This window comes from Dermochelys coriacea, chromosome 2 (genome assembly GCF_009764565.3).
Source record: "Dermochelys coriacea isolate rDerCor1 chromosome 2, rDerCor1.pri.v4, whole genome shotgun sequence".
Taxonomy (NCBI): Eukaryota; Metazoa; Chordata; order Testudines; family Dermochelyidae; genus Dermochelys; species Dermochelys coriacea.
The window spans coordinates 123,241,390-123,256,123 of NC_050069.1; the positions used below are offsets into that span (position 1 = coordinate 123,241,390).

The 14,734-nt window shown below is 42.9% G+C and overlaps 1 protein-coding gene across 2 annotated transcripts in view; it reads left to right on the top strand.

Moving 5' to 3' along the window:
* Positions 1-7,826: 7,826 nt before the first annotated feature.
* WRNIP1 (WRN helicase interacting protein 1) overlaps positions 7,827-14,734 on the top strand; it is a 30,749-nt gene continuing 23,841 nt past the window's right edge. The window contains exon 1 of one of the 2 annotated variants that reach the window (XR_006279055.1): positions 7,827-8,547. Coding sequence is in view for 1 of the 2 variants with exons in the window: in XM_038393183.2 (XP_038249111.1) it covers positions 7,972-8,547 (576 nt within the window). In the remaining variant the exon portion in view is untranslated. The remainder of the gene's footprint in view (positions 8,548-14,734) is intronic. The other variant, XM_038393183.2, reaches the window with a different exon arrangement.

Sequence of the window (14,734 nt, forward strand, 5' to 3'; positions counted from 1 at the left end):
TGGACAAACACCATAAATTATACAAAGTAAATTAGATTAAAATTAAATTAGAATTAAAATTTAATTATTCTTTCACTGTTACTAGTAACATAGATAAGTAATTTTGTATAATATAGGATTATGTAAGAAATTAAATATGTGATGTTCATGTGAACACTTTCCCTTTAATAGAAAATTTATTTGACAACATTTAAACTAGGCTGTGTTAGGTCAGCATATCTTCCAGTTGACCTTGCCCCACTCATTCCTGGAGCAGTGCCTTGTTGCTGTGTTGTGACTCCCCAGTGCAGGAAAGAGATTCTTGGAGCCTTTTTTCTCTGCGAACAGCAGCGAGGCTAACAGAGGGAGTTTCACTGGGATCTGTCCGAGAGGAGGTACACTAAAAGCTGCATTAAGAGGCTGTGTTGGTGAGTATCTGAGTGTCTGTTGCAGGGACAGTTTGTCCGTGTGCTTGATTGTTTGAAAAGTGTGAATTGGGAGTATTTTGTTCCAGGTGGGCCTTGAGTGGGCCTGATTGTTATAAAAAGGCAGCCAGCTGCGAACCAGCGGAGAGTTGAACAGAGGGATTTTGACTTGGATTTCGCCTGGGGAGAGCCTACTGAGGCTTTCATCTTGCAGGCTTCTCTGAGTTGTTACTGCAACAGCTGAAGACGCTCTTAGAAGGTAATATGGATGGTGAGTGATCAGCTGTTGTGACCTGCACAGGATGTGCCATGTTTGTCTTTCTTTCACAGGACAGAAGCGACTTTGTCTGTACAAAGTGCAAGCTGGTCTCCATATTGGAAGAGAAGGTTCAAAGTCTGGAGAAACAAGTATCAACCCTGCGTTACATAAGAGAAAATGAAGATTTCCTGGACAGACGTCAGGATATGCTTCTATGGGCACAACATTCTGAAGAATCAGAGCAGGCTGCACAGCGGGGAAAAAAGGACGGTAAAGAAAATTAGCAGCATGTGACCTCCAGAAGAAGAAAGAGGAGCATCCATGTACCTTAGCATCCCTCCTAAGGGGGACTGAGTCATTTATCTGCCGTCCCGACCGGGAAAACCGAGAAGTGTGCTGATTGCCAGGAGCTAGGATTCATGATGTGACGGAGAGACTGCCGAGACTCATCAAGCCCTCAGATTGCTACTCCTTCCTGCTTCTCCACGTGGGCACCAATGATACTGCCAAGAATGACCTTGAGCGGCTCACTGCAGACTATGTGGCTCTGGGAAGACGGATAAAGGAGTTTGTGGCGCAAATGGTGGTCTCGTCCATCCTCCCTGTGGAAGGAAAAAGCCCAGGTAGAGACCATCGAAATGTGGAAGTCAATGAATGGCTATGCAGGTGGTCTGGAGAGAAGGCTTTGGATTCTTTGACCATGGGATGGTGCTCCAAGAAGGATTGCTAGGCAGAGACGGGTTCCACCTAATGAAAAGAGGGAAGAGCATCTTTGTAAGCAGGCTGGCTAACCTAGTGAGGAGGGCTTTAAACTAGATTCATTGGGGGAAGGAGACCAAAGCCCTGAGGTAAGTGGGGAAGTGGGATACCAGAAGGAAGCACGACCAGGAGAGTGCAAGGGGGAGGACTCCTACCTCATACTGAGAAAGCAGGAAAACCAGCGAGTTATCTTAAGTGCCCTGTATACAAATTCAAGAAGCCTGGGAAACAAGCAGGGAGAAATGGAAGTCCTGGCACAGTCAAGGAATTATGACGTGATTGGAATAACAGAGACTTGGTGGGATAACTCACATGACTGGAGTACTGTTCAGGAAGGACAGGCAGGGCAGAAAAGGTGGGGGAGTTGCACTGAATGTAAGAGAGCAGTATGGCTGCTCAGAGCTCCAGTATGAAACTGCAGAAAAACCTGAGAGTCTCTGGATTAAGTTTAGAAGTGAGAGCAACAAGGGTGATGTCGTGGTGGGAGTCTGCTCTAGACCACCAGACCAGGGGGATGAGGTGGACGAAGCTTTCTTCAGGCAACTAACAGAAGTTACTAGATCACAGGCCCTGGTTCTCATAGGGGCTTCAATCACCCTGATATCTGCAGAGAGAGCAATACAGCAGTGCACAGACAATCCAGTTAGTTTTTAGAAAGTGTGGGGGACAATTTCCTGGTGCAAGTGCTGGAGGAACCAAGTAGGGGCAGAGCTCTTCTTGACCTGCTGCTCACAAACCGGGAAGAATTAGTAGGGGAAGAAAAAGTGGATGGGAACCTGGGAGGCAGTGACCATGAGATGGTCAAGTTCAGGATCCTGACACAAAGAAGGAAGGAGAGCAGCGGAATATGGATCCTGGACTTCAGAAAAGCAGACTTTGACTCCCTCAGGGAACTGATGGGCAGGACGGGAGAATAACATGAGGGGGAAAAGGAGAGATGGCTGTATTTTAAAAAAAAAAAAAAAAGGAGTACTTGTGGCACCTTAGAGACTAACAAATTTATTAGAGCATAAGCTTTCGTGAGCTACAGCTCACTTCATCGGATGCATGCTTATGCTCTAATAAATTTGTTAGTCTCTAAGGTGCCACAAGTACTCCTTTTCTTTTTGCGAATACAGACTAACACGGCTGCTACTCTGAAACCTGTATTTTAAAGAATCCTTATTGAGGTTGCAGGAACAAACCATCCCGATGTGTTGAAAGAATAGTAAATATGGCAGGCGACCAGCTTGGCTTAACAGTGAAATCCTTGCTCATCTTAAACACAAAAAAGAAGCTTACAAGAAGTGGAAGCTTGGACAAATGACCAGGGAGGAGTATAAAAATATTGCTCAGGCATGCAGGAGTGAAATCAGGAAGGCCAAATCACACTTGGAGTTGCAGCTAGCAAGGGGTGTTAAGAGTAACAAGAAGGGTTTCTACAAGTATGTTAGCAACAAGAAGAAAGTCAGGGAAAGTGTGGGCCCCTTACTGAATGGGGAGGCAAACTAGTAACAGAGGATGTGGAAAAAGCTATTGTACTCCATGCTTTTTTTGCCTCTGTCTTCATGAACAAGGTCAGCTCCCAGACTACTGCACTGGGCAGCACAGTATGGGGAGGAGGTGACCAGCCCCCTATGGAGAAAGAAGTGGTTCGGGAATATTTAGAAAAGCTGGACAAGCACAAGTCCACGGGGCTGGCTGCACTGCATCCGAGGGTGCTAAAGGAGCTGGCGGATGTGATTGCAGAGCCATTAGCCATTATCTTTGAAAACTTATGGCAATCAGGGGAGGTCCCAGATAACTGGAAAAAGGATAATGTAGTGCCCATCTTTTAAAAAGGGAAAGAGGAGGATTCGGAGAACTACAGGCTAGTCAGCCTCACCTCAGTCCCTGGAAAAATCATGGAGCAGGTCCTCAAGGAATCAATTTTGAAGCACTTAGAAGAAAGGAAAGTGATCAGGAACAGCAGGCATGGATTCACCCAGGGCAACTCCTGTCTGACTAACCTAATAGCCTTCTATGATGAGATAACTGGCTCCGTGGATGAGGGGAAAGCAGTGGACGTGTTATTCCTTGACTTTACAAAGCTTTTGATACGGTCTCCCACAGTATTCTTGCCAGCAAGTTAAAGAAATATGGGCTGGATGACTAGACTATAATGTGGATAGAAAGCTGGCTAGATCATCAGGTAGTGACCAATGGCTCCACGTCTAGTTGGCAGCACGTATCCAGCAGAGTGCCCCAAAGCAGGTTTTGTTCAATATCTTCATTTATGATCTGTAGGATGGCATGGATTGCACCCTCAGCAAGTGTGCAGATGACACTAAACTGGGAGGAATGGTAGATATGCTGGAGGGTAGGGACAGGATACAGAGGGACCTAGACAAATTAGAGGATTGGGCCAAAAGAAATCTGATGAGGTTCAATAAGGACAAGTGCAGGATCCTGCACTAAGGACGGAAGAATCCCATGCACTGCCACAGACTAGCGACCGAGTGTCTAGGCAGAAGTTCTGCAGAAGAGGACCTAGGGGTTACAGTGGACGAGAAGCTGGATACGAGTCAACAGTGTGCCCTTGTTGCCAAGAAGGCTAACGGCATTTGGGCTGTACAAGTAGGAGCATTGCCAGCAGATCGAGGGACGTGATCATTCCCCTCTACTCAACATTGGTGAGGCCTGATCTGGAGTACTGTGTCCAGTTTTGGGCCCCACACTACAAGAAGGATGTGGAAAAATTGGAGAGTCAAGCGGAGGGCAACAAAAATGATTAGGGGGCAGGAGCACATGATTAATGAGGAAAGACTGAGGGAACTGGGATCATTTAGTCTGCAGAAGAGAAGAATGAGGAGGGATTTGATATCTGCTTTCAACTACATGAAAGGGGGTTCCAAAGAGGATGGATCTAAACTGTTCTCAGTGGTAGCAGATGACAGAACAAGGATTAATGGTCTCAAGTTACAGTGGGGGAGGTTTAGGTTGGATATTAGGAAAAACTTTTTCACTAGGAGGGTGGTGAAGTGCTGGAATGGGTTGCCTAGAGAGGTGGTGGAATCTCCTTCCTTAGAGGTTTTTTAAGGTCAGGCTTGACAAAGCCCTGGCTGGGATGATTTAGTTGGGGATTGGTACTGCTTTGAGCAGGGGGTTGGACTAGATGACCTCCTGAGGTCCCTTCCAACCCTGATAGTCTACGATTAGCTACGTTAGCTGGTATATTCCAGGACTGAATCTAGCCCACAATATATTTTGAGGAAAATATTTAAAAGCTGTTAGACAAATGACAGGCTGTAATCCAGGTAAAAATAATCCCATGGTTCCCATTACTCATAGACTCTTAAATGCTTTTGGACTACACAGCTGCAAAGAGTGCTTCCTACTGTGAGAGAGAAGTACCTCAATGGCAACAGAAAGCCTACGTCTCTCTGTAATCACTTAAAGACCACATCCTTCCCCAGCCCATGATCACCAAATGTAACAATCTGTCTAATGAGAGTGACATGTCCTAATGAAAAGGGCACATTTTTCCCTAGTTGACTGATGTTCAATCATCTGGGGAAAATGTTAAAGGGGTGACAAGCCTAAAGATGCTGTGATCCTCATGGCTGTGTTTTAGAATCATAGGACTGGAAGGGACCTCAAGAGGTCACCTAGTCCAGTCCCCTGCACTCATGGCAGGATTAAGTATTATCTCTAGACCATTTCTGACAGGTATTTGTCTAACCTGCTCTTAAAAAATCTACTGCTTCCCCCCATCAACAAGGCTTGTTACCCTGTCCAAGAACTCCTTTTCTTTGTCCAAGAAAGCTATCAGAACTGCTACTTATCACCTTATTATCTTCTAGTTGTTTAAAAATTGATTGCTTAATTATTTGCTCCATTATCTTTCTGGTACAGAGAGGCAGGTAGCAAGGAAAGAAAAGAAGAGGGGGGCCCCACTGCCCACGTTACATCACTCCTTTCCATTATTATCTTCACACCTTCCTAGAACAACATGGTAAACAAGGGAAGGCTTCAAGGGTTCAATTATGGAATTCAACAGCAGCGAGTGACCACCACTACAACACTGATAAAATAGACAGCAGAGCATCCCCAGCACTCTTTGGTAATCTGACAAAGCAGAAACCTGTGAGACTGGGCCTAAAGCCATCTGTTACCACAGAAACAGGTTTAATCTGCTCTAAATCTACCTTGTAACTCTGTCCCAACAGCTAACATGTGCAATAAAAAAATCTGTCTGTCCTGCATAATTTTACTGTCAAATAATTCAGAAAATATACATGTTATTTAAATAAATAAAAAAAATCTCTGTGGGCTGGGCTGTCTTGGTGAGAAGGGAGAAGATGGACCTAGAATTAAGTGTTGCTCCAACTCATTCCTGAGGGGTTTTTCCTTTCAGTCTTCCTCAGTAGGCCAGCATTCCACTTTGGCCAGGATAGCTTACCTCAGAGCTAGCATTTGCTGTCTTCATGGGATACAAAGGCCTAAAGGCCACAGCTATTTTCAACTGCACAGAGCCACAGAGACTCGCATGATTATGTGGGAAAGGGGCATGTATAATGTTATCTCTATCATTTGCATAATAGCAACATATCCATAACCCAGGTGAAATAAGGTAGAGAGTGTTCAGAGCTGGGCAGGAATATAATATAGGCATACAGGCACTGCTAAGAAAATGAATATCCTTTTTCTTTCTCAGTCTGTTTCTTTAGATTGTAAGCTCTTCAGATAGGACTTGCTTTACTCCATATTCTGTAACGTGCCTTGCAAACTTCTAGGCACTATATTAATAATAATCTATAAGCCTTCATCATGTGTTCAAACCAAAACTTCATCTGTTACCTTTTCTATATACTAGTATTTTGCCAGACACTTTGAAGATTTAAGTCAGAAGACAGGTACTATTACCTGTAGCCAGTAGCCAGACTTGTTTACATTTCAGTACCCAGCACAGTACATCTTTAACATTAGACTGACCTGGAAATTTACAAGATAGGAACAGTTATATAATAATTAATAAATGTATAACAGGAGGAAAAACCAATATAACCTGGAAAGATTTACCATTAGGTCAACTTTAGCTGATGAACTATGATGTTAACTGTACTAGTTATTACACTTTCCTATATATTAAAATCATGCTATGTTTTATACACTGTTGGATAATGAGAAGACTTTTTTAAAAAAAACTAACATTTCTGACTCTTCTCAAGAAAAACAAACAAACATCAAGATATTTTGATAAATGGCCTGTGAATCTAACAAAGCAAACACACAGGGCCCAGTTCTGATTTCACTTACACCAGTGTGAAATCAGAGAAACTCTATGAAGTTACACTTCATGATTTGCCTGGAGTCAGGTTTTATTTTTAAAATGTCTGAAGCCTGCAGCCACAACTCAGGCTTTTGGTGAATTTCAATGGTGATATTACACATCTCAGGGATGTTTAATAAAGTTTATGATTTTTCACTGTTTGAAGCTGAGGTATGATAGTGAGTTTTATTGGTACAAGTATTAGTGGTAACAATAGTTATTGCTCAGAAGTGCATAGCATAATGAAAGAAAGGAAAGAGTGGAGATGAAAAGAAAAAAAGAAAAGTGAGACCACTTGCATGTGCACTTGTGCAGATCAGGGCCTAAATCGGAGACAAATTACTACTAGAAATATTTCAATATGTGACAGTTTAAAAGACTGAGCGCTTTAAAAAAGGAACAAATAGAATTTGTTTTAAGGATTCTGCTTCCTAATTTTTCAAAATACTATTGAGTAGCATTAGGGACTAGCACCGGAAGTAACCCCAAACAAAATAATCTGGAATAAAAATATGTTTCGAACACATTCAAATAGTATGGATTTTTGGGCACAACCCAACAATTCTTAAGACCCAGCAAACCCCCGCCTCCTCTTTATAAAACCCTGGGCCATATTCCCTTGGGGGAAGCTCTGTGTGTGATACCAAGGACACCCCTGACCCAGCGCCCAGCCCTGAAGAAGACTAAGAGCTCTGTGCAGCTGGAAAGCTGGTCTCTTTCACCGGCAGATACCTGAAAGGACACACAGAGAACCACCGGTGCAACGGCACCCCCTCCGCCCGCCTTGCAGTGGCTTCCATCATGTGCAGGGTTTACAGTTTGGTTCCAAGGCTCTCAGCACCCCCACTGCACAAATTTTTACAACCCTCCCCATGCAGCAAGTTTGCTAGGGAGCAGGTCTAAATAAATCGGAGGGAGAGGAGAATGTGGGTTACAACTTTCTATCTCTCTTTTAGAGCAGGAAAGAAGTGAAGTGAAGTGAACCCCCCCCCCCCCCGCACAGCCACAGGACTACAGCTCCCGAAGGTCTACACGCTGCGACCGCCTACACGAGAAGGACACGGGCTGGTGACATTCGCTTCCCGCGTCCAGGGGCAGCGGCGGGGGGGAGGAAGAAATCTGCCGGCCCGGGCCGGTAGCTGTGAGCGAGGGGGGAGCATTTACCGGCTTCTAGCAAGGGAGGCCGCTTGTGGGTGGGGCCGGCGGCGGCAGCTGCTGCTGCTGCTGCTGCTCCGGCCCGCGCGGGGCGCCGCAGGGGCATGGAGGGGGCCGGGGCGCCGCAGGCCGCGCCGCTGGTGCGCTGCCCCGTGTGCCTGTGGGAGCTGCCCGCCCTGCACATCAACTCGCACCTGGACGGGTGCTTGCAGGACTGGGAGGCGGAGCGGAGCCCGCAGCCCCCCAGCAAGAAAATGCGCCTCTCCGGGACCCCGGGGGAGAGCAGCGAGGAAGAGGAGCCGGAGGGCGGGAGCGGCCCCGCCACCCCCGTGTTCCCCCTGTTCCACAAGGGCCGGACGGCCGCAGCCCCCCCGGGAACTCCGGGCGGGGCAGCGGGGGCTCACAGGGGAGCTCCTCCTGCAGCTGCTGCTGCTGCAGCCCGAGGCCAGGAGCGAGGGGCAAGCCCGGCCCCCGCCTGCCCAGAGCCGGCTGCCCTGAGCGGGGAGACCGTGGCCCAGAAGCTGGAGGGGAAGCCCCTGGCCGATAAGCTGCGGCCGGGCACCTTGGGGGACTACGTGGGGCAGGATCAGGTGCTGGGAGAACAGACCCTGCTGCGGTCCCTGCTGGAGGCCGACGAAATCCCCTCGCTCGTCCTCTGGGGGCCCCCTGGCTGCGGCAAGGTGAGTGGCGCCGGGGCTGCTTGCGCGGCCCAAGGGAGCCCCGGCCCCAATGTCACTAGGGCAGCGCAGCTTCCTCCCCAGGCGTCACCCGGGGGCACCAGCACACTGACCCGGGCCTCACAAATCCCGGCCCGCACGCAAGGTCGGGGGGGGGGGGGCGGTTTTACCCAAACGCAGCTTCCCGCCCATTCTCTGCTCCTGCTCTGAATTTCTCTCCTCACCTGGCTAAATGAATAGCCGCACTAGGGAGGCCAAGTGAGGGAGGTGATATGTTTTATTGGACCAACTTCTGTTGGGGAGAGAGACAAGCTCTTGAGCCACACAGAGCTCTTCAGGTGTGTCTGGCTCCAAAACTTGTCTCTGTCACCAGCACAGAAGTTGGTCCAATAAAAGATAGTCTCCCGCACCTTGTCTCTCTTGGGATGGACAGGGCTGTAACTGCGGGAGAAATAGTTCCTTGCAGTCCAGCTCCTCCAGCTATTCTAATTGTTCTGTGCATTTCCTTAGGGCTCAGTGCTGCCTTCAGTGCCATGGGGCAGTGCTTACCAGGGTAATTCCATGGCCTTCCCTTGAACAACTGGTGATAATAAGCAGAACACCTGATGGAGTCTCTCTATCAGATCCTGGTAGGACATCTTATAGAAAAAGGCTGTGTTCACCTTCTGTAAGGTGCTGAGCTGAGCGCTTAACCAACAGTATGTTCCCTCACCTCAAAAAGTCTCCTAATAGATCAATTAGTTGCTTCTAATTTATAGATTCCAAGGCCAGAAGGGACCATTGTGATCATCTAATCTGACCTCCTTTATAACAGGCCATAAAACTTCCCCCAAAATAATTCCTGGAGCGTATCGTTTAGAAAAAATCCAATCTTGATTTTAAAAAATGGCAGTTACGGAGAATCCACCATGACCTTTGGTAAATTCTTCCTATGGTTAGTTGCTCCTGTGGATAAAAAAATTTATCCTTATTAAAATTTACATCTTATAAATGTACTTATTGTGTGAATAATAATTAAGTTTCTATTAGAGATAGGACCTGAAATGCACTGTATGAATCTTGAGATGAGAGAGGTTTTTTTGGGAGGTGGGATTGTTTTCTTTTGATTTTGTTCAAGCCCTTCTGTTTGTAAATAAATTTGATGTATTTCTAAGTTAGTTAACTTTCACCTTTTTCTGGTCTCACTGTTCTCTCTCTCTTTCTTCCTGCTTCCACGCTTCTTCCATCCCTTTTATTCACTGACTGATTAATTTCAAAAAGCTATGTGAATTGTAAACTCTTTGGGACCGTCTGCAGTCTTGCAACATTTTTCTGTACCCACACAAAGCCCCATTACCTTTAAGTCATCCATTTTCCTTGTGTTCAGATCTGCCTAATGCTATTTCCAGAATATTGGTAGAATTCAGCTTTATCTTAAAATATGCCTCAATCACTTCTCATATAAATTGCTGGAAAATTTTTGTGTGTTTTTTTTTTTTTTTAAATGTTCTTCCCTAAATTCCTGGTCTGTAAACTTCAGGTGGTCCACACTGCTAAACCAAGATGACTCTAATGATGAGAAACAGCTGTCTGTCATCCTCCTTGGCTTTTTGTCTTTGATAGACCTAAATATAGTCTAAGAATTATTTGATAAAGAAATAATGGGGGATCTTACTGTGTGTGGATACAGTACTTTTAAGAAACTAGTCGGATGGGGGAAAACTACCTCTTCAGAGAAGGGAAGGGAGAACCTCAATCAGCATTCAAAATCAAAAAGACCTTAGGGAGAAAGATGTTTGCTCACACCACACAGTGACTGGTCAGACGGTGAAAGCTTTCTGTTGTTCAAAGTCTCTGTCTACCAATAAGCACCTCTTCAGGATTAAACGTTTCTTTTTCTAGCTTTTAAAAATCATTTAAATTAATAAATAATTCAGTATCAGTTTACTTGGACAATATAGCAGATAAAGGTAAAATCATTCGGCACATCATCAAAATCTTATCAAAGCTTAAAAGACCTCAAAACATCTTGAGAAAAAAGAAGACTGATTATCTTAAAATATTTATTTGTAACCTAAGCAATGTAAATCAAAAAGTGTATTTTGCAGCAAAGAACCAGATAATATTGTATTTCCCATTTTTCAGAGGCACACTTGGTATTATTAATTTAAGTAAAACACAAAACAACATTTTACCATTAACATATTCTTAACATATTTATTTCTGATTATTCCCTAGCTTTCTTTTGGCTGGAAAGGATACAAAAGCAGAAAAGACTAAAGGAATAAATTCATCCCAAAGCAATATAGTTTTTTCATCTAGCTTGAGTATCCTTTGAAACTTCAGGAAAGGTGTTAGCTTTTTCTGTTATTGAAGAAAATATTCCCCTTTTTTTTTTTCAAATTGACCTCATTATGGTTTCTCAGTCTTGTTTGATTTTTTGCATCATCATATCTGAAAAATAATTAATTAAAAGACACAAGTGTAGGACCTTTTCTTTTATTAATAATCCTGAAAATCTTTATTATCCAGAGAGGAATATCAAAATTGTCCAAGAAGCTCAACAAAGAGTGTAAAAATCACAAAGTTCCCCTTTTTAAATGTCAAAAGAAAACATAACACATGGATATTGAAAACTTCAATATAGCTTTGACATATTTCTGTCTTTTTGGGAGTTGAGGAGGAGAATTGCCTTTAATCAGAATTCTCCACTAAGCTTTTTTTTTTGTCCTTTGGTCTTGTCTCCAGTACAGACTTCCTTGTGTTTCCTTAAGACTTTGCTCCACCATCTTAGCTGGGTTTTCCAGTGGAGAAATATTAACAGACGCTATATGTAATTTAGCTTCAAGTGTATCAAATCTTGATTCTAAGCCCTAGATACCAGAGAAATCATCTCAAGTGTTCATGTGTTGAAATAGGAATAGCATCAGGTACCTTAGGCTAAATTCAGAAGTGATACATAAGGTGGTGTAAGTTAGACTCCTAGACCTATTAACAACTTCTACCCATGTCTACACTACAGCCAGAATAGAGGCTCTGAGATCAATCCATTGGTGGTTGATTCAGCAGGTCTAGTAAAGACCCGACAAATTGACTGCAGATTACTCTCCAGTCGACCCCTGTACTCTACCCCCAATGAGAAGAGTAAGGTAAATTGATGGGAGATTTTCTCCCGTTGACCCCCCTGCGGTGGAGACACCGCGGTAACACAACCTAAGGTACGTATTCACATAGCTAGAGTTGCGTTGCATAGGTTGTCTACACTACCGTGGTAAGTCATAACAGGGAATGCAGTTGTTGCAGGATCCTACAACATTTCTGTAGGCCTCTTAATTGTCATGAAACTTTGAGTTAAGAATTTTTCTGAAGAAGCCTCATCATTGTTTTTTCAGTCCTGTGAAATAGGGTAGCAGTCTTACATTACCTCCTTAAAACTAAAACTAGCAATATCAAGAATGCTTAACAGAAATTGTAAACTTCAGAATGGGCTGTAACATCTCCTATTCATAGAAAAGCCTCAATATCCTTCTTGCTAAGAAAAATAAGTCTTTTCAAGCCTACCAAACCAACTAAATAGCAACAATATTAAAATCCTCATGAAAACCCCAATCATGTCATTCAACTGAAGTTGAATAATATGAGCATACACACAATTAAGGTATATGAAAAACATTCCATAAAGAGTCTTATCCCATTATTTTTCTTATCAACAAGAAAAAGGGAGTACCCAGAAGGATAGTTAATATCCACCCACTCTCAGATCTCAAATTGTTTTTATCCCATTTACATTTGGTCCCAGTTCAGGGGGATCTGTTGCTGACAAATGGTGGTGGTGGGGTGTGTGTGTGTGTGTGACTAGACTAATTATGTTGAATTCAGCCTTGACTGAATTTTTATGTTCGAGGGGGTGTGGTCAAAATTGATGGGACCAAATTAATGTACCTTTAGGATGAATTGTTTTTTTAAGTTTCCCTGCTACTGAAAGGTTTGTCATGCTTTCCAAAAGGAGTACAGTCTTTAAAAGCCTGCTCTCTCAGTTGGGTTTGATAAGGTCATGGATGTGTTTGCAGCTTTGTCCTTCTGCTCTGTTTTTTTTTATAAACAAAAAAATACTGACTCTCTTGCTAACTCATCTTTTATTTTATTATGTATTATTTATATTTTACAAGTGTGCTAGTAACTTATGTTCTTTTATATATTTCAATAACATTGCTCTTCAAAGAATGAGCAGAGAGCATGTAAATAGCACCTTTCAAAGAAATGCCATGATTTTCTACCAATGGACCCTGACTGTTAAAATTAAAAAAAAAAAAAAAAAAAAAAACAACCCTCTTATGAATGTCTATAATGGCCGAGCTGCTTAAATCCAAGTTTGCAAGTTGAGTAAGCTGTGCTGTGATTTATGACACTTTAATGTGGGGATTTAGATTTTTGCTTGTCTGCCATGGAACACCCAATTTTAGTAAAGAGACAGCAGGGGGACGTCCATACCAGTAGCTCAAGCACAGAATAACTTTGCTGTTACAGATAGATTTTTGGGGCTGCAAAATCCTGAACAATTTTGTGTTAAATTAAATTAACAATTAAAACATCAATGTGTTTTTAAAAAAAAAAAAAAAAAAGGAAGGTTAAGCATGCTGTTAACCTATGGGGGGAAAAATGTAAGTAAGTGGGTATCTGGGACACTGTTGCTTAGAGAATTTTAGGGCAGAGAGCATTTAGCCACTGTTGCTTGGGTTTGTGTGTGCAATCCTATACTAGGTTAATGTAGGTAATGTTGACAGGAACGTGTAACATCAAAACATAGCAAGCTGTCCTTGCAATTTGTATTAAATTTCATTGGGTTTATTTTTATCTATTTTTAACCAATCCCTTGTATGTGCTTTATTCAAAACTTCATCATGACAAGACACAAAATATTTGCAGATAGGGATTCTGGTCTCTTGGTTGTAAAATGTGCTGTAACTGATTTCCTCTCTTTCCCCCTCCCTCGCCCTTCTAATTAGCAATTGAGTTATCTGAACTATTTGAATATTTGGTTACATTTTATGTCCCTTCCTAATCCTTTGGGGCCTAAGCTAAAGCCCACTGAAGTCAATGAAAGTCTTTCAGTGAGCTTTAGTTCAGATCTTAACTAAGAATCAAGATGGTTTCTACAACAGCACAGAGTTTAAAATTAAAAACAGATATGGAAAAGTGATGATCTCTGCTGCCATTAGGAACCAGTCTCCAAACATAATGGGCTTGATTCTGATCTTGCACTGGTGTAAATCAGGAGTAGAGTTCTGCAAATAAGGGATTTTTCAGTTTGCTGGCAATTCCAGGGGAAAAAAAATAATTTAAGGTCAGACCAAAAGCAAAAATTTTGGATAATTGAGAAGTTGGAAAACATTGCATTTGGGGTTGAAAGAAATGCTGTGGTCAAAATGAAATGTGTCATTTTAGATTTTGAGCAATTTGTACATTTTTGAATTTTTAAAATGAAGGCAATTTTGAAACAGTCATATGGAAACAAAAAATCAAAATGTTAAAGAAAATGTTTCAACTTTTTCATAACTTTTTTTTTTGAGGTGGGGGGCGGGAGCTGGACACAAACAATTGGGAAACCAACATAAATTCATAGAGCGTTTTGGTATCACCAAATCTGATTTGTTGTTTTTTGTGTTCTGTTTGCCAAAAAAAATTTTGGACAAAAAATCATACCCAGCTCTTATTAGGGGTAACTTCATTGAGGTCAATGGAATGATACGGGTGAAAGTGAGATCAGAATCGGACCATTGTATTTGTAAAGCAGTTTCAATATAAAGGGACAAATTCAGACCTAATGTAAGCAGGCACAGCTCTGCTTTCGGTAAGTATAATTCAGTGGCCTTGTGCCTGTTTACACCTGATCTGAATTGGGTTCTATAGGTGCTATCGGCCAGATTCTGAAACTGTTGTTCACAGTGATAATACCTTACTCCTCAAGTAGTCCATAGTAGGCTATTTTTGGAGTTGGATACCATCCAAGGTGAGTAAGCATATTGGAATCTCCCCATAGCTAAGTGTTATCAATTTTTAAATTTTTTATTATTTCGATAGCCATTGCCACAGTTGAGCCATGCTCATCTCCTATCCTGCCAGCTTCCTTTAGTCTGAAGCTGACTTGACCTTGTGTCTCCCAGACAGAATGGGGTGCTACAAGGTTAGTTCAGTAATATATCTGGTAACC